The sequence below is a fragment of the Aethalodelphis obliquidens genome, unplaced genomic scaffold (genome assembly GCF_003676395.1).
Source record: "Aethalodelphis obliquidens isolate GAN/ISIS:26980383/991018 unplaced genomic scaffold, ASM367639v1 scaffold27, whole genome shotgun sequence".
NCBI classification, from domain to species: domain Eukaryota; kingdom Metazoa; phylum Chordata; class Mammalia; order Artiodactyla; family Delphinidae; genus Aethalodelphis; species Aethalodelphis obliquidens.
Genome location: NW_020837971.1, coordinates 10803556 through 10827540, shown reverse-complemented (window position 1 = coordinate 10827540; position 23985 = coordinate 10803556). Strand labels below are relative to the sequence as shown.

Below are 23985 nucleotides of genomic sequence, written 5' to 3'. Positions count from 1 at the left end.
GTCATGGCACAGAAAAAGCGGAAAGCCATACCTTTGAGAGGATCACTTTTGCTAGTAAAAAGGCACTGGTCACTGCTGTCGTCAACTGAAAGACACATAATCCAGAAGCGTTCAAATTCGATGTTTTACACTCTGAAGGCACCTTCCTCAAGCAAGAGACCCATCTGAGCCAGGAGCAGGTAATGCCTGAAAGGGTCTGTCTTACCCAGCTCCCTCCCATGTCACTCTATCCCCTAAACCAGACAGGGGCAAAGTGGGCTTCCACGTGGCACACGAGCCCTGACCGGCAGCTTGAGGTTTCCCTTCACCCACACGCTGTGTGTTGGGAAACTCTGTTTTGTCCACTAGAGGGTACAACATGCAAAGATGCTATCGGCATATGAGAAAGGACCAGTGAAATAGAGGCAAGGCTCCTCCAGGGCTAGGGAAGCCCAGAGACAATCCCACAGCACCTGGGGTTTGTCTCTCCATCCTTCAACTAATATTTGTAGCAATATGAAACCTGACCAAAGTGAGTGCCAATGGCAGCCATAACTGACAAAACGGAGGTTGGAGGTTGGGGAACATCAGGCATCATGCTTAGTGTTGACGAAGTTGCAGAGTTAGTTTTGTCGGCAAAACATACACACACACAGCAGACACACACACACACACCAGCCAGACACACACATACACACACACACAACACGGGAGGGGAGGCATCTTACATTCTGATACTAATTAACTTTACAGGCTGACACTAAGTGCTCTTCAGGTACCAGCTGACTCCTTTCAGCTGCCTGGCCCCCTCTCTGTAAATGTTTTTTAAAACGAGAATCAAAAACAATAAAATGGGGCCTCCCTGGTGGCGCAGTGGTTGAGGGTCCGCCTGCCGATGCAGGGGACACGGGTTCATGCCCTGGTCCGGGAAGATCCCACATGCCGCGGAGCGGCTGGGCCCGTGAGCCATGGCCGCTGAGCCTGCACGTCTGGAGCCTGTGCTCCGCAACAGGAGAGGCCACAGCAGTGAGAGGCCCGCGTACCGCAAAAACAACAACAACAACAACAACAACAATAAAATGGATGTGCTAAATCTGACCTGTCCCTTTGATCATTTCAAAGAAGAGGTTGAAGAAACTCTCTTAAAACTCTCATTGCACGTCAACCACTTTCCTGAAACAAACACTGAGACAGATGGTCTGACAAATACCAGTGCACATCATGGAGACTGGAATAGAACGGCCCAAATTGGGGCTGCTGCAGACGGTGGGTAAGGGATAACCATCACGGCCGTTTGGTATCGGCAACAGCGTACACAGTAAAGGGAGTCAAGTCCGGCTGAAACTGTCAGCCCTCATCCATGAACCGTGACCTTGGGACTCAACGGATGGTCTGACAGCAGCCCTGGGATTCTGTGGATGCTCAGAAGAGATGGCCCAGGCAGATGCGGCCCCTGGGGGACTCCCCCGTAGGACAGTGCACAACCCCATGCCCAGCTGGACAAGCCCATGCCGGTCCCACACAGACTGAGGTCTCACCTTCCAGAAGCAGGACGGCAGATTGGTCCTGCCCATGTCTCTCCAGTCTGAGGACTTCAACACCCCCCATATCCCTGCCTCGTTAGAGCTCTCAACAAGGTGACTGTTTAGAAGTCCGTGGAAACAGGGAAAATAATTCAGGCAGAAATGCTTGTAATTCTTCTCTCAATCAATAAATATTTATTGAGGGTGAAGAGCTTGTGCCAAAGCTCTGGGCTGAAGGCCAGGAAACAGAGGTGAGTTAAAAACTGCCACTGTCTTCAAGAAGCCCGAAGGCAACCATAAAAAGGGAGCTTTCCCCTTTAAGACCGGAGCGAGGGGGATAACACAGCGAGGAAGGCAGTGATCAAAATAAGCTGAGAGCAAGTCATGAAAAATCACCAAGCAGTTTCAACCCGAGAGGAAACTGTGCAAATCGCTTCGTGACAGAGGGACGGAACTCATCTCTCGTTTGCATAATGAGGTAGAGGGTGGGCTGATGCTTGGACCACAATCACGGGTCGGCCCCTAGATTCCTCACTTGTCTCAGTCTCCATAGCGACAAGGCTAGTTACTCATTAGGTTTGGAAAGAAGCCCCGGAGAATGAAACCTACTGAGGTGTGGAGTACGGGGACTCAGGAGAAGCAAGTGGAGTTCAACCCAGATGGAATCCACATCTGCCCCCAGCTCAGCCCTCTTGTGAGCAGGCCCCAGCCACCACAATCGGAGGGGAGGGACCACTCACCAGGCGTACTCACCGCTATGGCCCACCAATGGCGCAGTCTGCACACGGCATATGCAAGTATTAACACTTTAAATCGAAAAACTGCCAAAAGCTGTATTAAAAAGAAAAGACAAGATAAGTTTTAAGGAATATACACAAAGGTAAAGTCATTGGGTTTCAGGAAGAAGCCACCAAAGTGTCTTCATTATTCTGATTTAGCTGAAAACTGTCACAGATGGGTACTGGTCTACAGACCAGCGTTTGGGATCCTCTGCTCTAGAATTTATGGAACACTGCCCAAAGAGGGATTCAAATTAACTTCCCATTATCAACAAAAGAATATATAGTTAGATGTTTATTTTTCCTTTCTATTTGAGTCCATATATATATATTCTGATATCCTTTTAAGGTTGGAGAAAATGCTTTGAAAGTTTCCACTCCAGTACCTTTTCACTCCAAGTACAAATACTGACTTTTTGGAAGATACCAGATTCTTAGTGATGTCCACTGCAAAGCTCTGAGTTACTGGGGTGTTGGGAGAGTTCTGCTATCCCAGGACCTGCCCTCTGATTTTTCAGGGTGGTTCAGGGACTTTTGTGAAAACTTTCATGTGCATTAGTATCCCATGTAATCCCCCAGCCCAGCAATCCCGTGAGTCAACTGTCATTAAGATGGATAGAAAAATTGTCCAAGGCCACACAACTCTTAGTGAGGAAGCCATGATTTGAACCCTGGTAGCTTGACTCCAAAGACCAGGTGCTTATCCACTATGCCTTAGCTGTCTCAGTAATTCTACTAAGGAATAAACACGGAATAAAACTTTACTAATTTTACTTGGAAAACATACTTATTCTGAGTAGGGAGAAGTCAGGTGGCTCTGGAGCAATGCCTCAGGGTAGGGGGTCTGCCCAAAGTTCCTCACTAATCGCAACTGCTGAAAGGCTGGAGGCTGACAACTTCTTTGCTGCCACTGGCTGGGTGACCTCATTGAAGATCCTTTCACGTAAATGAACTTTGCAGTTGTTTTTGTTTTAATTTCCTGCTTTCATTAAAAACGTGTTTTCTAATAATCTGCTAACCATTTAGTTTCTCTATGTATCCTACCCCTATCTCTGCATTCTGGACTTGGCAAAAGTATAAATCTTTATTCCTCTATCTCAAAGTCTCCCAGATCCCAAGGTTTCCTGGAGGCTGTGTCCATTTCCAGGGCCAGGCATGACAGTCTTTCCAAGCTGAGCCAATAGGTCCCACCTATTTGTCCAATATCATTAACTCCCCAAGCAGAGTTCAGACAATCCTTGGAGATCTGGCCAGTGGATTAACTTGGCTTCCCGGTAAGTCCTGGCTCAGACTATGTTAAGATAAATTCAACAGGGGAAATAAAAGGGAAAAGAGAAGTCCATTTTGTTATTCTATGTCAACAGTTTTACAGGAAAAAATTATCAAGAGGTTTGGGATCTCACATGCTCTGCCACCAAGTTCAGTGACCTGGGGTAGGTCAAGACACTGAACCATGAGACTCAATTTCTTCATCTGGAAAAGGAGATTAAATTATATCAGTGGTTTTCCAAATATTCTGTAGCAGCCAAACACTTTTTCAAAACAATCTTATTGGAACCCTAACATACCGTACAGATAAAAATGGAATTACTCAGATTGCAAGGGGGTGATGACATGAACACTGATCTCTATTTACTGGGAACCCCATCTCTTTCCTCACACATACTTCTGCAGTGAGTGTGGGAAAAAGAAAATAAAACAAGACTTTTTAAAGTAGTATGAAAACCACTAGAAAATATAATCAGTAATACTCTTCATCCAAAACTAATGATGATAATAAACGTGATTGCAGGTGAGTCTCTGAGCTCCTAGGACATACCTATCATTGGGCTTAAGTGTTTTCCAGGTAGTATTTCATTTACTTTTCAGAACGATGATGATTTCATTTCACATATGAGGAAACTGAAGTTTAGACCTAATATAGTCAAAGATATACAATGAGTGATAGTGTTGTGAATCAAACCCAGGTTTTTCTGACTTCAAGGGTCTTATCCGTTGTGCACACAGCTTCTAAAGATAGTGAGTAAAGTAGTTAAAATGAACTTAGGGGGGATTCTTTATGAATTTTAATTGCCTATATCGTGTCTAACACAATGTTAGAAACTGACTGACTTACACTATCACCTGTAAAGAGATACCGTGAGATGTATTAAACCCAACCAAAGTCACAGTGTGTCCTGGAAAGATACTGCCTCATCTACAGATAACTGCATCTATATAATTCTACAACTGACTAGTTTTGCCCAAGATTATCAATATATCACTTTTCTCAAAAACTCCTATTATGGAAAAATGAAACAATTATTTTTAAAAACATACACAGAAATCTATCTCAAGACAGAAAAGGAATGGCATTTTCATGCGTTATTACATAAACAGGTGCATCTTCCTTTCAGTGATTAGGGTCTGTCAGTGGCTTCTATCTCAGCCATTTTAAAGAATAAAGGAAAATCAGAATGGCTTCTTCTGCTATGCTCCCGTATTTCTCATTAATCTTTTTTTTCCTTGAGATGACCAGGCAATTTCTTAGAAAGAGAGAGAGAGAGAGAGAGAGAGAGAGAGAGAGAAAGAAAGAGAGAAAGAGAGAGAGAGAGAGAGCGCGCACTGAATGGTCCAAGAATAAGGAAAAAGGAAAGATAATGTTTAAAAGAGGAAAAAAGAATGGCATAGAATCTGAGGTCTACTGACAGGAAATTTGCCTTTTGGTTAGTTTCATCATGTCCAAAATGAAACCTACAACAGAGAATACTTACAAATATATCAAAATAAGAAGAGTAGTAGTCATACTGCACCACCTCTTTTTCTAACGTGTTCTCAATACCTCCATTCACCTGGGAAGGAGAGGAAGAAGTAAAAATGAGGGGAGTTATGTGTGAAAATAATACAAGAGAACATACAAGTAAATTTTTGCATACACTTTTCTGCCTTCTCCTAACCCAGAAATATTAAAATATGGGAGAAAAGAACGCTCATAATTCGAATAGAAAAATGCTGAAGAGCATTTCCCACTTGAATTCTGAATTCATTTGTTCAACAAATATAAATATATAATGACAAACAATGCCGTTTTTTGTAGTTCATATTTGGTAAACTGAAATGTTAAATGTGAAAACTATTTTTTTTCTCTTGTAAGATAAAGTCTTCAATCACACAAACATATATTTTTATTATTTTTTAACATCTTTATTGGAGTATAATTGCTTTACAATGTTATGTTAGTTGCTGCTGTATAACAAAGTGAATCAGTTATACATATACATATGTTCCCATATCTCCTCCCTCTTGCGTCTCTCTCCCTCCCACCCTCCCTATCCCACCCCTCTAGGTGGTCACAAAGCACCGAGCTGATCTCCTTGTGCTATGTGGCTGCTTCCCACTAGCTATCTATTTTACATTTGGTAGAGTATATATGTCCATGCCACTCTCTCACTTCGTCCCAGCTTACCCTTCCCCCTCCCCGTGTCCTCGAGTCCATTCTCTATGTCTGTGTCTTCACTCCTGTCCTGCCCCTAGGTTCTTCAGAACCATTTTTTTTTTAAATTCCATATATATGTGTTAGCACACGGTATTTGTTTTTCTCTTTGTGACTTACTTCATTCTGTATGACAGACTCTTGGTCCATCCACCTCATTACAAATAACTCAATTTTGTTTCTTTTATGGCTGAGTAATATTCCATTGTATATACAAAACATATTTTTAAAGAAGAAAATTAACATTTATCCAGGGCTCCCCTCACTTTCTGACCACTGCACTATTTTAAGTCTTGGAAGGTCAAGTGGTTCCCTGATCTCTTAGCACATATCCATGACGACAGTTATCATGACACAGGACAGAAGTGTAAAAAATCTCCTGGTTGCTCCTAGCACTTTAAAATTCTGCACTCTTATCAACTTATATGTATATATATATTTTAACTTGAACAGATAACAAAATAAGGACCAGATTAGACCTATGTGAGAAAGTTATAGATGAAGAAAATTAAAGCTAATACGATAAATTTTCTGTCCTCTCCCAATTCTCCTATCAAGATGAATTTTAAATGATCAAGTTCAAAATTCTGCATATCGAACTATATAGAACACTAATCAAGGAAGGGAATGTATGCGAGGAAGCGAATGCAGCGTTCTAAGCAGACCCTCTATAAGGCGAGGGCCCGTGGATTAGCTAATAGGGAACATGATGTACAACAGTAAATTCAGGGTTCTGATCTGGAGCACAGACATCGTTGGTCCTGGCAAACCAGTGCAGCTGGTCTGAGAAGGACAAATTAGAGGGCAATTAACCCAAGACCTGAGTAAAAGAAAAAAGGGGAAAAAAATCAATAAGGAATACCTTTGCAAGGTTTGCTAATTGGTCAAATTAGAATAAAAGTTGCCATAAGGAAAGGATTCTCTTGCCTTAGATACCTTTTCAAGTACAGTTGACCCTTAAGCAACAGGGGTGTGGACTGCACGGGTCCACTTACACATGGATATTTTGCAATAGTAGATACTACAGTACTACATGGTCCATGGTTGGTTGAATCCGCGGTTGTGGAGGAAGCTCGGATACGGAGGGCTGGCTACAGATTATACAAAGATTACTGTCCCCCTCCCCCACATGCTGGGGTCAAGGGTCAACTGTACTTGTTATGAAAATAGAGTATACCATAAACACTATTCTGTTCTTTAAATTCCTTAAGGAGGCTTAGACATCTGTGTAATTCGTGCAGGTTGCCTACAGACCTGCCTGACTATAGGTAGACCTTTACAAATGAATAGAATTGAAAACCTGGGAGCAAGGAGAATTAAAAGCCAACCAACCATCTAGTCTCACTGCTACGTCTCTTCAGACTGAGGAAACTTACCAATATCCAACATATTTTTTCAAAAGATTATTCCAAGTAGCCTATGGCAAAGAGGAGTTCTCTACCACATAGAAGTTACCCCTCCTGGCTGAGAGAACAGGAATTAAAGCTGCTGATAACAATTCAATAACTAGCCAGTAGAAAAGGGTTCTCTTCGGTATCCATATATACTTTAAGAGACCCTGATTTCATGTTGCCTTTAAATATAGAAATCTAAAATCTACATTTCTAGCCCATCTTGTACTCTAAATTATTTCAAAATCTTCGTCATCTCTAGCACAAGATGTCCCAGATTCATCTTTAGTTTCACATGGAACCCCTTCCCAATCAGAGTTCTGCCAAAGCTGGTAACTGTTATTCTAGGCTCCATCCTTAGAAATCTTAGAGTCACCTTTGGATACTGGGGGTGATAAAATCAACCTATCAACAAATCGTCTGATATTTCTTCCTTTAGTATGTCTCTCAAGTTAGCTGCTCCTTTTCTACTCCTACCGCCTTCCATGGGGCTCCTTCAGCAGTTTCTGAGTTACGTTCTTACGGTCAGTCTGCCCGGAATTTATCCTAATCTGCAAACCACGGCCATTATCTTGATCCATTCACCAAATACCTGTTGAGCACCTAGTGAATGCCAAGTACTGTTCTAAACACAGGAAATACTCCAGTAAACAAAACAATATATCTGCCTTTACGGACCTTCCCTGCTAGCAAGTGGAGATAGAGACACATAAGAAAATCAGTGCTACAAAGAGGACAGAAGCAGGACAGTGTGATGGAATAATAGTTGACTCCTTTGGGTTGGGTGGTCATGGAAGTCTTCTCTTCGTGACATTTAAACTGATACCAGCATGCTAAGTTGAAATCTACATCAAGATAAAGGAAATTAACCATTTCATATAGAAGGAACTAGTGTCAAAGTCTAAGACAGAAGAGAGCTTGTTCCATTCTGAGAACAGAAGTCTGGCTGATCTGGGTGGGCCAGGAACAGAGGGTGGGAAAGGATGTCTGGGTTGGCTTCTGGGGGGCTTTGCAAGCCAAGTTTCAGCATTTGGACTCTATGCTAAGTGCTCCGGTTAAGTCCATGAAGGGTTTTAAACAGAAAGTAACATCTGATTTATGTTTTTACTCTTAAGAGTCACTGTGGATTCTATCAGGAGAATGGATTTGGGGAGGGCAAGTGTGGAAGCAGGCAAACTGGTCAGGCACAGACAGGGTGCAGCAGTTTGGATGAGTAATAATGTTGGCTTGGTCGAGGGTGGCAATGGTAGAAACGGAGAGAAGGGATCACATTGTGAGTATACTTTGCTGGCAGATTTGACAGGACTTACTTTTAGATTGGACAGGGGGCATGAGAAATACAAAACAAACAAGCAAATCAATCAAGGATGATTCTTCACCTTTGGCCTGAGCATCAGGGCATTTTTTTTACTGATAAAGAAGTGGGTGTATGTGTCGTCGGGGAGCAATGTCAAGTTAAGCGTCCAAATCGACACAGCAGGTAGCTCGTGATGTAATGTGGAATGCGAGTCAGTGACCTCTGGAAGATCTCAAAACCGTGTTTTTCAATCTGCTCTAGAACCTATCTCAGCTCACAACTAAGGTAAGTCCAACACTTCCATGTAGCTCTTTAAGAATTTCAATTGTTTAGAACCAGGTTACCTAGGCAATTTCATTTCCTAGAGGCACTTTAATTCTAGCCAGGCTAATATTTTCTCTGCATCTGCCCTTGTTCCATCCAAAACACACACACACACACACACCTGCATAAGCACAACAGTCTTGCCTCAGTGCTTCTGTTCACCTCCATCTCGAAACCCTCTCCCTATTGGTCCCACCATCCAATCCTAGATCACCCTTCTATCCCCAATTCCACTCTTCAGATAATTCTAAGCCACTGAACTCTCCCAGTGAGTTTTTGTTATCGTGGGTCATCACAGTTTAGCTATAGAACATAATGACAGTGGGGTAATAAAATCAGAATCAGAATCAGTAGGATAATAAATACCTGAAACATAAGTGTAACAATAGAGAGAGATTAATAACCAACTTGTTTTTTCTCTTTCTGGATAGAATTTATTTAGCTAATAGTAAATTACATAATCTATAGTTACGTAGAGCTTTGTAACTGCCAAGGGGCTGTGGAATATATCTTTTTATTTGCTCCCCACAAGAATTCACAAGGAAGGCAAGACAGGTATTAGCTCAGTTAACTGACTGAGAAACCAAGGCTCAGAGAAGTTACACGGCTTGCCTGAGGCCACAGAGTTGGCCATGACAGCTCTGGGACAAATTAGAAGCATTCTGCCACTTTCTGCTACACCAGTTAGAAAATAAGAAGACAGGCAATGAGCACTGATAAAGGTCTTTCTTGAACCATAATCTCAACCAAAGTGTCAAAAAAAGAAAAAGACAAAGAAATCAGCCGGCCCAAGGTCTTCCAGCAGGAAAATGATCCAAGGTGCTCTTAGGCCGCTCCAGCTCGCCTAGGCCCTGCACACCAGGCTGGGGTGGCGCCAGTCAGCTCCCTGGAGCCAGGAGGAAAAGTGGCTAAGTTGGAAGTCATATATGAAGGCAAAATATTTTGGTTATTGTTATGATTGCATAGAACAGCTGGGTCCCCATACTCTTTTGAAGGCCTAAGCTCCCTTCATGCTATTTCTTTCCTCTTTTAAAGACCAACAGTAGGAGGCAATATAAGATCATCTGTTACACCTCCTCAGCTAAACTTTAAAGCTCATGTAGCTCTTTGTGGAGCTTACAACACCAGAATCAGAAGCCTATGTCTCGGCACTCAGTAAATGTATAGTCATGTGAAAATAACAGTGGATCCGAGTGATCAGAGATTTACAGAGACAGACAACAAAAGAAAAAGGGATGGTACAGTGTGTAATGAAAAACCCGGGTCAGGGCTGACAATTCAAAACAAATAGAACTAGAAAGTTAAATGTTTTCTTTTTTTTTAAACAGCCTTGCTAAGAAAGTCATGATATACTGTCTCAAAGATCATATACTCTTTTTACAAATGGGGAAACTGGTAGTCAGTGGAAAAGTGAGGATAGAAACAAATTTCTTAATTGCTAGGTCTGGTGATTTTTCATTTATAAAATGTTGCATGTGGATGGCAACAGATTGCTTATGATGAATGAAACAGGGTGCATCCCACTTACTTCACTTCCATTTCAATTTCCTTGAAGCAGTAAGAAAGGAGGGAAGTGAGTAGTGTAATCCCGTAACCCACCACGGCCCCATCCCATAGCTTCCCTAACTTAAGTGCACACTCAGTGGTCATATTAGTGGCAAACCAATGAATGCCTCGATTTTGTGCTGTCACTGCAATAATTTTAAGTGTGCTTCCTTAAGACTGCTGCTAAGCTTTCCTGTTAAAAGATGCATTTCTTTTTCATCTCTCATGCTACAGCTGCTGGTTTTGAAAACATATTACTCCTTTAAAATATATCAATTTAAATATATTCTTTAATGTGTACACATGGAACACATGGTTAAAAGAGACATTTTAAATTACTGTTGTCATATCACTGGCTTTTTTGGTTTGAAACAAAACTAAGGCATACCCACAATGCTAGATTAACAGAAGGAAAAATCTATAAACAGAAACTTAACAGTAGATTTGTGCTGCATATGACCTTGATTCTGGGAAAAATCTATCTTCTCTTGATTAAATTTTTAAAATTTTCTAATATAAGTATATATCTGCTTTCATGAAGTTTTATTACTCTATTAGAATTTATGATGAAATTAAATGAATCCAATGATGCTAATTATTAAGAGTCTAGAATCTAGAACTAAAATTGCTGCTATGAATCAGAATATTAATCAGAGTTTAGATTAAGACATTAACTCTTTCTATCATGAGGCAAAATTAAAAATCATTTTCCAACAGGAATCTCAGCATCCTTTCATATTTTCTCTATTTTAATAAATTTCTTAAAAGCACCTAGCACCATGCCTAGCAAAGAGTAACCTCTTAATAATAAACACTAGCTAATAACTATTGCTTCCCAGGCCTTAGCAAATGTTTCTTGGAAATAAATGAACTGCTGAAAGTGAAGGAAACAGACAATTTTTGCTTGGGAGGAAGCATTCTGGAAGAGTTCACCTATTTGTTGGTAAGGAATGTAAACAGTCAAAGCCGAGGCTTTGGAGAAAACAGATATATTGGGTTAAATAAAATGTATTATTAAAATGAATTTTACCTGCTTATTTTTATTGTTGTTAAATGTAGCAGCTAGAGAACTTACATGAGGCTTGCATTCTATTTCTATTGGATAGTACTGGTCTAGACAATTATTTGGCAATATAACCACATAAATTTGACAAAACTTCAAATGCCTCTAGGATTTTTTTGTGTGTGTGGTACGTGGGCCTCTCACTGTTGTGGCCTCTCCTGTTGCGGAACACAGCCTCTGGACGCGCAGGCTCAGTGGCCATGGCTCACGGGCCCAGCCGCTCCGCGGCATGTGGGATCCTCCCGGACCGGGGCATGAACCTGTGTCCCCTGCATCAGCAGGCGGACTCTCAACCACTGCGCCACCAGGGAAGCCCTAGGATATTTTTTTGATAAAATATGAACAAATAATCTTTTGCAAAAAAATAAAAAATAAGGGCATGCAAAATCTTAAATATGGGAACTAGAAAGTAAATGCAACATTTGAAACATATTCCAGGAGCATGTTACATTTTTTAAAGCAGTGATTAGCAGTTTTTTTCTGAAAAGGGCCAGGAAATAAAAAACTTTGCCTTGGTGGGCCAGATGGACTCTGTCAAAACTACTCAACTCAACCACTCAGCACAAAAGCCAGCCACAGACAATATGTAAACAGATGGGCAGGGCTGTGTTCCAATAAAACTTTATTTATAAAACCAGGCCACCTGAATTTAGCTCTCAGACTGCAGTTTGCCAACTCCTGTTATAGAGCAAAACCCCAAGAATTCAACTTTCATAATTGCAGACACAGTGAATTTTAAACTAACCAGGTTCTTCTTAAATATTGATAATAACCATAAAAAAACAAGAAAGGTCCAAATCAGCTGGAGAAGACCAATGGTGCCTCATTTGAAAAAAAGTTGAAATTCACGAAAATGAGACAGAAATGATGAGAAAAATAAGAAAACTGTTTTGTTTTGTTTTGTTTTTGTCTCTGGAAACAATTCGTATAATGTCATGAAAAAAAAAAACCACTTACATTTAACTCTATTATCCACAGTAACGTTACAAATAAGAGGTCAAAGGTGACAAACAAACAGAAAGTCCTCCTGACATCAGATATGCCTTTCTTTTCCCTTCCTTCATAGGACTCAATCCTGGCCATGAGTTGCGTGGGGTTGATGGAATGGACGTCGCGCAGGGAAGCGTGCGAGCTCTGACTCCCCATGAGAGCGTTCTCCATGTCTTCTGGCACAGGGTTCATCCTGCAGAAGGGTTAAAGGAGCCCCTCTCCAACTTCACCATCCCTAGAGAGAAGAAATCTTTGGGGAATGAAAGAGAAACGCACGTTAAATCAGAGCCCACCTGATACCACAGTGCTACCCCTGCCCCGTGTGACTGCCTGTCTCACTAAGCATCAGGGTTTTTTAACTGAAGACATTTCTGTCTTGATGAAGATACAGAGAGAAAGAGAAATGAGAAGCAATTCTTGATGTTATCCATCAATACTATCAATACCAAAAAAGCTGTTATGGGAAAGACTGTCAGTAAAGAAGAATGCAAATTTATAGTAAGTAGTATACGGTAAAAACAGGCAGTTAACAACAGACAGGTGTGCCTGGAACCTGGAGCAAGCCTCTGGGTGACCCAGCCAAGCCAGCTCCCTTGCTGTGCCAGGGAGAAAACCTCTACAGTTCTGTCAGTGTCACTACCCATGGACTAGGAAAACATTTACTGAATAGCTTCCCAGAGAGCATGTAACCAGAACGTGTAAACCCACTATAAAAAAAAATCTGTTTCCTAAAGAGGAATTGCTTTCCACCACAGGTATCTAATAAATCCAATTTAGCATTTCCATTACCTCTTAATGAATAAGCATGTTTCTGGGCCTCTTCTTGGAAAAGAAGTACGCACACCTCAAAAAGTTTACCATTATAACCCCACTGATAATTGCAACAATCATAGTCCTATATGGAGACGCAGGACTCCCATCCCCGCAAGGCCAGCATGTGCTTCTATAATAAAAGGCTGGCGATCTGAATGATCTGATCTCCTCATGGATGAGGCAAAGTCATCAAATAGAGAGTATGATGGATGGTATTTTTCTTTGCCAAACATTGTAGTTTCCCTTCCTACACCACCTCGCCCTATGGGAGGATTATATACCCCTGGCTCTACTGAATTCATGTGCCTTTCTCTGGCCAGTGTAATGTGGCCACTGTAATGCGTGTTACCTGCGTCCAGATCTTAAGAACCAGCGCATGGTTCACCCTGCTCTCCCTTCTGCCACAATGACTGACAATGTCCAGTAGAAAGAACATTTTCCAGGTGGGTAAAATACAATTTCAGAACATTGCTGGAATTTCCCTAAAGTAATATGGTCCCATTTGGTCCTATGCACAGTCCAGAACTCTGTATCTTCACACTTGACCTTCAATTCTCTCCCTCCCCACACTCAGGAACAAAAGTCCTTTCCACATTTTCATACAATGTGGTGATTTAATGACATAGCATTTTTGAAAGCAATTTCGTTATGTAGTTTGAACTATGATAATTTAAAATAATCATACTGCTTGATCTAGTAACCCTACTTCTGGAAATCTATAGGAACTTAACCGTAGACCTTCAAGGCAAAAATTGATCTATGTCATTAGAGGCTGGGTCAGTGATTACCTTAGAGCAAGAGGAAAGGAAAAGTGACAAGAGGGTGCAAGCTTGGTCCAGTCCTCTTTCTTGGGCTGAGTAGTGCTACCACGGCTGTACTCACTGTTTGATAATTTATTGTCGTATCAATGATTTAAAGCCACTAGACTGTACAGAAAAATCAACAAGTTCACAATTCAAACTGAGGACTGTTTTTAGGAAGAAAATCATTTGCAAGGTAATTGGATCATCTTCTTAGTCTCACCCATTCCTCCTTTCCTGAGCCCACCCCTCATGAATAAAAAGGACAACAAAGAAAAACACCCACCCCAGAAGTCTGAGGCTATTTCCAACTAAAAAACTGACATCATACAATGCTGTACACCTGACTTGGGAAATGAGAATCATTACATTATTTTTCAGACGTGTGTATATATAACTTCTAATTAGCTAGAATGTATAGATACTACTTGCAATAGCTTCAATGATAAAGTTACCCACTGCACAGATTGCTCTCAGCAGCCTGACTCTAATCAGACTGATCTCTGTCTGGGACAGAAGCAAATTTTAAAAGGGAGGGAGAGCTTCATTTTAATGTGTCAAGAGGAAGATACTTCTAAAGCCTCTTTCTACTCTACAATGATAGGATTTCATCCTAACCATGTCCTTCAGAAAGATTCAGTTCAAGTGTCAATTCCTTCAAGAAGACTTTCCTGAAATGCTCCCCACATTCCAATCCCCACGCAAGGCCAAGTGCATCTCCTCCAAGCTCCCCTAGGACTGTGGATATGCCACTTATGGTACCGCTTACCACACTGTGCCTTAATTATCCACTTACTTGCCCGCCCTCCTGCTAGCTGGAGTGCTCCTTGAAGGCCTTGAATTTGATTTGCACATCCCTGTGTCCCCAGGGACTACCTCAGTACACAGCACACAGCAAGAACAAAACAGATATTGACTGCATAAATCCTGTCTAGCATCTAGCCCAGACACTAACGCCGAGCGGGCTCTCAAAAAGCTCTGCTGAACTGAGGAGACCACACTGTTTGTTTCTGAAGAAAAGCTTGGATATTTTCCCAGATATAATATTGAAAGTATTAAATATCCAGTTCTTGTACTGAGTCCTCTCTGGGGTTGGCTTGAGGAAAGCTATGCCTCTCTAAAGAGGGTATTAAGTTCTGATTAGCTGTACCCCAGGAGACTGAATCTACAATGCAGGGTTTATTCCAACTATGGAAGAAGCATGGGGAGGGGGGAAGGTGATAAGGAGTGGGGTGGAGAATTATAAAATAAAGAAAACCATCCCCTTATCTTTTACTGGAATTTGTGTAAGGAGATGAGCATCCTCTTTTGTTATTTTGGTTTTTGAAAAAGAGATTCATATCATAATTGTTTTATCTGGATGGGTAACTATCCTCCTCTATATTGGCTAGCTATTTCTACAGTCATGCTGTGCTCACAAACTACCCCCAAACCCAATGGCTTAAAACAATCTACATGTGTTCTCAAGCTCATGCGTCTGCAGGGTGCCTGCAGTTCAGCTGGTCTAGTCTGGGCCCAGCTGGCAACTCTGCTTCAGGTAGTGGATAGCAGAGCTTGGCTTCAAACTGTGTTGCGTCTAAGTCTGCTGCCTGTTTGTCTTTCCCCTTGGACCAGGACTACGTGGGGAAGTAGTCACGGAGAAACTACATGTTCTCTTCACGGCAAATGGCAAGAGCACAGGAGACAAGCTCGACCATGTAAACACACTGCAATCTCTGTTCACATTCTAGAGGTCAAATATATCTCAAGGCCAAGCCCAGAGGGCATGGAGCTGAGATGTACATTCCATCCAAAGAGGAGCAGAAGGTAAGTGGACATTTGCTGAGAAATACTCCAATCTACCACAGCTGTCAATGCTCTAAACTAGGAGTCAACATACTATAGCCTGTAAGTCAAGTATTGCAGGCTGCTTGTTTCTTAATACGGAGTTGTATTAGAATACTACCACATGCAGTCCTATGGTTGGTATCGATTGCTATGGACACTTTCACAGGAAGACAGCAGAGGTGAACAGTCACAACAGAGACTACGTGGTTCACAAAGCCTAAAATATTTCCTTTACTGCCTGTAGTTTTCTAGAAAGGGAGACTGCTGCTTCCATCAGCTTTTCAAAGGGGAGCCATGTGAGATGTAGAGGTTCTGTGTTATAATTAGCAAAAAATAGGCTGATTGATGAATATTAATTTTTCCAATGCACGCTCTGATTCTGCAATTAGCAAAAACCTGTAATCCAGTCTTATTTTTCCACAGGTGGCTCTCGTGACACAGCACAGCTCAGGCACAGGTGGTCTTGTTGCCTTACCTGAGGGCCACTTCAGCAGTACTTACAGCCCAAACACACACAGCTCTCTGCCGTATTCTCTTCCCTTAATCCCACACTGCTAGAACTGGAGAAAAATTCTACCATATCTATACTGGTGGCTTCCTAAATGATGATACCCTGTGCACGTGGGAAAACCCAAAAACCTGAAATCCTTTTGCTTCCAGAAAGAATAGCTTACATCTTTGAGATGTTACTACTGCACTGGTCCCCAGGCTGGTTTAAAATAATCTTAGCAAAGCTAAGCCAAAACTTCAGCTCCATCTGCTTCAGCACAGAATTGATACCACCCAGATGGTAAACAGCAGCTGCTATAGCGCAGTAGCTACCACTGCTAGCATTTTACAGAAGTCCCACAGTCTCTCCTGGGAGAAGTGGAAAGGGCCTCTGGGCACCTACTGGGGCGGCCAAACCAAGTCTCTCAACCCAGGCACCCAGGCTTCTCCTCTGTATTACTTCCGGCCACAGCAGGACACTGTATGTTCTCCTCCAAGAGAGAGAGAATTGAGAATAACAGACGCTAAAAATATTTATCATCTTTTCCAAAGGCCAGTGGAGCAGATTTGGCTTACAGACATGTTTTGCTTGGTCTTGTACGGTGTTTCTAAAGATCTTGAACTAATTGCTAACATTTTAAATAATGATCTTTCATCTAAAATTCCAGATGTCTAGCTTCTCTGGAAAAGTTAAAAGACACAGAATAGCCAGGCCTGCATTCCCTTACCATAAGAATAAAGCCAAGAAGATGCTGAACTCTTTAGATGGAGCCCGCACTCTCCACTTGGCCTCAGCCTCGACCTAGCCTGGAGTCATCTGAGTCTGCCACTCTGATCTATTCCCCTGTCGTCTGACAGGCAAAGAGAATCCTACACCTGCAGATTGTGTCTCTTCTTGTTCTTTCAAAGCTTTCTTCAGGGACTTCCCTGGTGGTGCAGTGGTTAAGAATCCGCCTGCCAATGCAGGGGACACGGGTTCGAGCCCTGGTCCAGGAAGATCCCACATGCCGCGGAGCAACTAAGCCCGTGTGTCACAACTGCTGAGCCTGCGCGCTAGAGCCTGCGAGCCACAACTACTGAGCTGGCGCACCACAACTACTGAGCTGGCGCGCCACAACTACTGAAGCCCGCGTGCTCTGGGGCCCGTGTGCTGCAACTACTGAGGCCCATGCTCTGCAACAAGAGAAGTCACTGCAATGAGAAGCCCACGCACTGCAATGAAGCCCCGACTCGCTGCAACCAGAGAAAGCCCGCACTCAGCAATGAAGACCCAGCACACCCAAAAATAAATAAATTAAAAAAAAAGCTTTCTTCATCTATGTTGCCGAAATTATTCTCGCCTCTGAAGTAAATGTTTGCTTACAGATGAAAAAAACAAAAAGGTAGCAGCTGAGGCCTACGTAGATTATATAAGGACACACCCATCTGAGGGATATTTCAAGATATATCTTAGAATTAAGACTCGGGTCTTCCACTTCTGTCCTCTCCATCAGATTCCTAGAAGGAAACAGGAGGGACCCTCTCCATCAGATTCCTAGAAGGAAACAGGAGGGACATCAGAAGGTGTTCAAATGGCCCCTGGGATGCAGTCATTGGATTTGTCCCTAAAGACATGAGCTGCCCCAGCTGTGCCCACTCTACCCCGGGTCTGGGTTCCTCTGGGGGCAAGAAGCACCTCAATCTGACTCTCTTCTTGCAAGGCCCACCACGTGTTACGAGACCTGGTTTATGATGGTTTTTAAAAGCTCTGTGTAGAGCCCACAGTTTCCAAAATGAAACAGCTAGAAGTGGAGAACGGGAATCGTATGTCAGGGAGTAACCCGACATTTACAAACATACTTTGCCAGTATGATAAAGAGGCATGATAACTAACAAACACAGATGCTTTGGAAGTAAACATGCAGAGAGAAGAGAGAGCTGTGGGAAGGAAGCTAATCCACAGCAACAGAAACACATAATAAGACAACCTTCCTATTCTAAAGTATGAGAGAAGGAAAGTTCTGCACGCCTAAGAAGACCTGGGAAATCTACACGTCAGATTCAACCAACTATTCAAACTTTCATAAATTAAAAACTTTTATTTAGTGTCTTCTTAAATGATCCGCTTATGTTTTTAAAACATCATAAAGTTGGTTTGTGGTAAAGATGTTCTAAGCAACAAAAAAAGGTATGATTCATCATCCTGGACTTCTTCATGGTACTGATGCTATAGGTATGTCCATTTTACCTTGGAAGGTAAAGACCTGGTATAACTCTGATGAAAGTGTCTTTAGAAAGCCTGGCAGTGGCTGAGGTTAGGGAGTTGATGCATTTGTGTAACATTCCAGCTTCCTGGGCTGGAGAACTATCACGATGAAGCACTACAGGAAGGTTAATAAAATCAAGATCAAACAAACCTGTCTTTGGCAAATGTCTGCTACCATTATGTTCACATTTCAAAACAGCCCTGGCTTACTTTACGCTTTATGTATTACAAGTTAAATAGAACGTCTAGAAAACATTTCTAAAATCTAGACTATTGGATTGAATTTTAAACCACCTACGCATCACATCCAGATTAGTAGTTGTAGCAATAGGAAATTACTGGATAAAGAAATATGGAAAATAAAGTTATTTTAAATTAATAAGTAAAAAAAATGTTTTTAAAGCATCTAAAATCACCCAACCGTTTGGCATTACTTTAAAGAAAAAACTTTGAATCAAGGAATCAAATTTTTTCCAGCAGATTCCTATTGATTTTCCAACTGAAAATGAGTGAAATGTTTTAAAAAGCAAGAAGAAAAAGATCTATGTGTATGTATGAAACTCTGCTAGGCTTTTTATAGATTTGCTCATATCATCAGGACTACAATGGGGAGAGAATGTTGAAACAATTGAAATAATACTGCCCTCTGAAAGTTAAACCATAAAATCTGCACATAATGAATCAGAGTAGATGTGCTCTGCCCTTAAAGAAGCAAAACGGCTCGTAGGCCAAGACATAAGAACAAGGTGACAGGACATATGTTCAGATCTAAAGAGGTGAAGAGGGAATGTGCCCATCAGAAAGAGGGTGGGTCAGTCCCGAAAATACAGGAAAAGGAGTGTCACAAGCAAATGGCACCTGTGCCCAGTCTGGCACTCTTCAAGTGGGGACACCTTGTCTGTTTGATTTTAAGTATCTTCAATCCACTGGCCTTCCTATTCCTATCATTAGTGTGATGGCATCAGGGTATCATCAGTGCCTTTTGTCACTGAACAGTTTAATAATTCCCTACATGCCTCCCACAACCTTTCACAATTCTGTGCTTCTTATTAAAATGTGATAGGGAGACAATAGAATGGTCAGCTTGAAATAAATATCCAGTCTACACGGCAGTTAACGGTGTTCACTGGAGATTCTGAGATGTAAGTTTACCCATGTGAGAAAGAGCCACTCTTCCTTGGGCTCTGATTACACAAGCCGACAAATGAGGTTTCTCAGTCAACAAGAAAGATGGCTGGACTCAAACCTAATAAAGTCACCAACGTGATGCCACTGAGAAGCTTTTTGGGAGATAAACGTCTGGACGTCTCCTGACGACCCTCAACGGGCTTATCGTACAAAATTGCTCTTTAGGAGCTTCTAGAGATATCATCCAGAGACCATTTTAGTGACGGTTAGCCACCAAAAAATATTAGCATATTCTGTATATAGTATGCAAGTGGTAACGTTTCAAAAGAGAAATATATAAAGGTTGTATTCATCACTCCAGTATTCTTCCAATATCTCTTTAAAAACCTACATATAATTATCAATAATTTTCCTTAAGTAGAATTATTAAGTACATGACAGTTACCAAGCTTAACCCAAAGCTATAGTAACTGAACTTGATTATGCAACGGTGATCCAATATTTGCTTATTTTAAATCTGACTTGTAAGTATTTGGGTATGATTACGAGTTCATACTCAATAAAAAGCAGGGGAGGGTACACAGTTCAGCTAAAGATTTTTAATAAGTACACAAAAACTTTGAAGACTCAAGAGGTATAATTAAGTTTTGAGGATTTTTATATATATACTCTTAACTAAGGAAGTATAGCTAATATTTGATATTTTTAAATTTAAGAAGTGTAATACGTTTGAAATCAGGTTTAAGATTTACCAATCAGTATCCATGTATTCCTTACCAGAAAGAACAGAAATACAAAATGCATCTTTAAAAACGAAGAATCTAAAAAAGAGTGGATATATGTATGTGTATAACTGATTCACTTTGCTGTACACCTGAAACTAACACAACATTGTAAGTCAACTATACTCAAAAAAAAAAAAAACTAAAAAATTGCAAAAGCTTACTTAGTGATAGATTATAATCAAAATGGGAAGTTTTTGAAGATTACTTTTTAAAATCTACTGAGTATTTTAAAGATACAAACATGGATACAGATTATTTGAATACTGTAAGTTTTTTAAATATAGATAATTATTTTTTCAACCCTACAACCATAGACTATGTGCTATTTTGAAGATATGCCATGTTTACAAAATTGATCATAAAACTAGACTATCAAAAAAAAATCTAGGGCTTCCCTGATGGCGCAGTGGTTGAGAGTCCGCCTGCCGATGCAGGGGACATGGGTTCGTGCCCCGGTCCGGGAAGATCCCACATGGCGCGGAGCGGCTGGGCCCGTGAGCCATGGCCGCTGAGTCTGCGCGTCCGGAGCCTGTGCTCCGCAACGGGAGAGGCCACAACAGCGAGAGACCCGCGTACCGGGAAAAAAAAAAAAATCTAATTCAGTAAGCCTTGCAATTAGGAGCTAAATACAGAACAAATAATGCATAAAATAGAAATTTATAACATAGTATTTTCTAAAATAACTACTGAGATAAAAATATTTTAAAATTAAAACAAACTATTTAGAAAATAGTGACAGTGGAAAGCTGTCAAAGTTAAGCTTATTATCAAATTCACTTCCTTAAAGTGCTCTAATTACTTTTCAATAAAGAATAAAATTAAAGAATTAGGCATTTAAACAACAAAGTTACAAAAACTCTATCCCCATGGGAAAAAAATATAAAAAAGAAAAACAATGGGTACAATTAATAAATAAATCCAAAAGAAGAATAATAATTGTTCCAATCTGAGGAATGAATACAATGTTATTCATTATATTAAACCCTCTACTTTTGCACATGGATGAACATTTCCACAAATTTAAAAAATATAAATAAACCCCAAAATTAGTCTTTTAAAAGGGAACATAGGTACACCTAGATTCGGGAGGGGAGATTAGGAAAGGAATACAAGTCCCATAATAGGAGAGCTTATTTTTCAAAGTGTAAGTGATACTTTATACTAATCACATTTGAAAATCATAAAGAAAGTCCATACTCTGAAAAAATATATATATTACATCAAGAAGACATAGATCGCCTGAATAGAATGAACCATCCCCAAAAGAAAAGTGAAAAAGTTGACAAAGAATTACCTAGCAAAGGAATGAGAGTCAGAGAGTATGACAGGTATTTCAAAATTTTAAATAAAAGATAAACAAAATCCTATAAACTGTTCCAGAACATTAAAAAGAAAGAAAAGCTATCTATCCTATCATTAAATAAAGCTAGCATAATCCTAACATTATCTGACCAAGAACAAGAACAAAAGAACATAAGTACAAACCTATCCCACCTATTAACATACTATTATATTATGTAATAGTGTATGCCTTATATTAACATATTAACAAAATCAATAGCTTCCTTACACTGAGACTGAGTCAGGCTTGGTGCTGAGTACTTAACATACATTATGTCATTTAAGCCTCACAATAGCTCCCACAAGTAGGACCCACATATTAGAATGTATTCCTGAAACATCACAAAAATAAGTCAAAACTCATATTTAAAAAAAAAACCAACTAAACCTAATCAGAAGGCAAATATTTCTGTTTACCCACTGAAATGTTTCACTGCATTTCGAAAGCACACATGAACACAACTTACAACTTATTTGAGCCAAAAAGCTTTGAAATTATGTATGTTTTGACTACTCTTCACTTCCGCATAGATATCCACTACCTTCCACTTTTCTTAAAATGTGTCTCTCTCAAGTCTCTTATTGTCCAGGCTTTGAAAGAGACCTAGGGAAAAATATGTGATATTGCAAAAAACACCACAGTAAGCTGAACAAAAATGGGCATCTGACAGTCAGTGCTGGGAGACAAGGAACAACCGGCAAACAGGAGGGGGGCGTATGCCCAATATTCCAGGGCCAAACGTGTGGACATAGAGGATACTGTTATTTATCCGTAGAAGCCAGAAACGTTAACTGTCATAGGAAATTTCCAAAATATTAAGCATTAGTTCAATTAAAAAATAATAAAAACACTGACGGCCAGGGAAAACTCATTACCAATAAGCCACTGTGGGGCCTGTACTTCCCTAAGCTTTTCTGCAAGGAAAAACTTGTGTAAACCGAAAAATATCTACAGATGATAAAGATACCATCAAAATTCAGTTGCAAAAGGATAAAACTATTAACCAGTCATTCAAGTACATGGAGAAAGAAATCTACTTATCAAAATATACTGAAGATTTTATTAAAAAGCTAACAAAGCAAAATCGTTTGTATGGTTTACATAGTAGAAGAAATTGTGGTAAATAACACGATTTTAGGATGTGGAATTCTTTCTAAGACAATCTGCAATGGAAAACAGAACTGAATACGTAAAAATCAAGTTTCTCTATTCAAAAACATTAGAAGCAAAACAAGAGTATTGAAAGACAGATAATAAAAACCTTAAATCCAATTAGAAAAATGGGCAAAGCAAGTCAAGGTACACTAGAAAAATAAATGTATTGATAAACTAAGGTAATTCTCACCCAACACCTGTAGATTTTTTAGAGGATCAAATTAAATTTATGAGATCATTTATTAGTTTCCTGGGACCTTCAGGTAGAGCTCAAATTCCTTAACCTTGCCTAACCTAACACATGGCCTACTTCTGCCTACCTCTCCAGAATCATTTCACCATACTACAAACCACAAGCAGTTCCCTAAAGGAATCACATTCTCACCAACCCCGGCTTGTATTTTTCTCCCTACCTTGAGTGCTACTTTCCTTATCTCTAAGACTCTTAGCCATCCTAATAAGCCTTAACTCAAAGGTCACTTTCTCAGGGAGGCTTTTGCTTCCCCTCATTCTTCTACACCTCTCTGCCCCTATCAGAAAATAGTGTACACAGACATCGATCATGCTGCCTCAAGATTATTTTCAATCTACTTTAGATAAAAACGAAATAAGACAAAACAACAAAACATCAAAAAACAAAAGAAAACAAAAAAAAATAGCTTATTCAGAATGTTGTGATTCACCTGTTTACCGATCCCTCCATTCTAGGCAGTTGGGAGTAGGAAGAAATGAGGAGGGGGTGGAATGCTTTTAAAATAGCACCAAAAACATAAAACACTGTAAAGCGATAAAACACTGCTGAGAGAAATCAAAGAAGATGAAAATAAACAGAGAGCTGACCATGTTTATGGGTTGGAAGAATTCATATTGTTAAGATTTCAATTCTCCCCAAATTGATCTATAGATTCAACTCAATCCCAATCAGAAGAAATTGTGGTAAGTAACACATGATTTTAGGATGTGGAATTCTTTCTAAGACAATCTAGCTTTTTTGGTAGAAACGGATAAGCTAATTCTAAAATGTATACAGAAATGCAA

The 23985-nt window shown here is 40.4% G+C and overlaps 1 protein-coding gene across 3 annotated transcripts in view; it reads right to left on the bottom strand.

Annotated features, from left to right (window-relative positions):
- The window catches only part of STARD3NL (STARD3 N-terminal like), a 50070-nt gene that overhangs the window by 11198 nt on the left and 14887 nt on the right, over positions 1-23985 (bottom strand). For all 3 annotated transcript variants that reach the window (XM_027123958.1, XM_027123959.1, XM_027123960.1), the window contains exons 2-5: positions 12331-12613; positions 5035-5112; positions 2256-2333; positions 32-85 (exon numbers count right to left, since the gene is read on the bottom strand). In XM_027123958.1, coding sequence (XP_026979759.1) covers positions 32-85; positions 2256-2333; positions 5035-5112; positions 12331-12555 — 435 coding nt within the window. In that variant the 5' untranslated portion in view covers positions 12556-12613. The remainder of the gene's footprint in view (positions 1-31; positions 86-2255; positions 2334-5034; positions 5113-12330; positions 12614-23985) is intronic.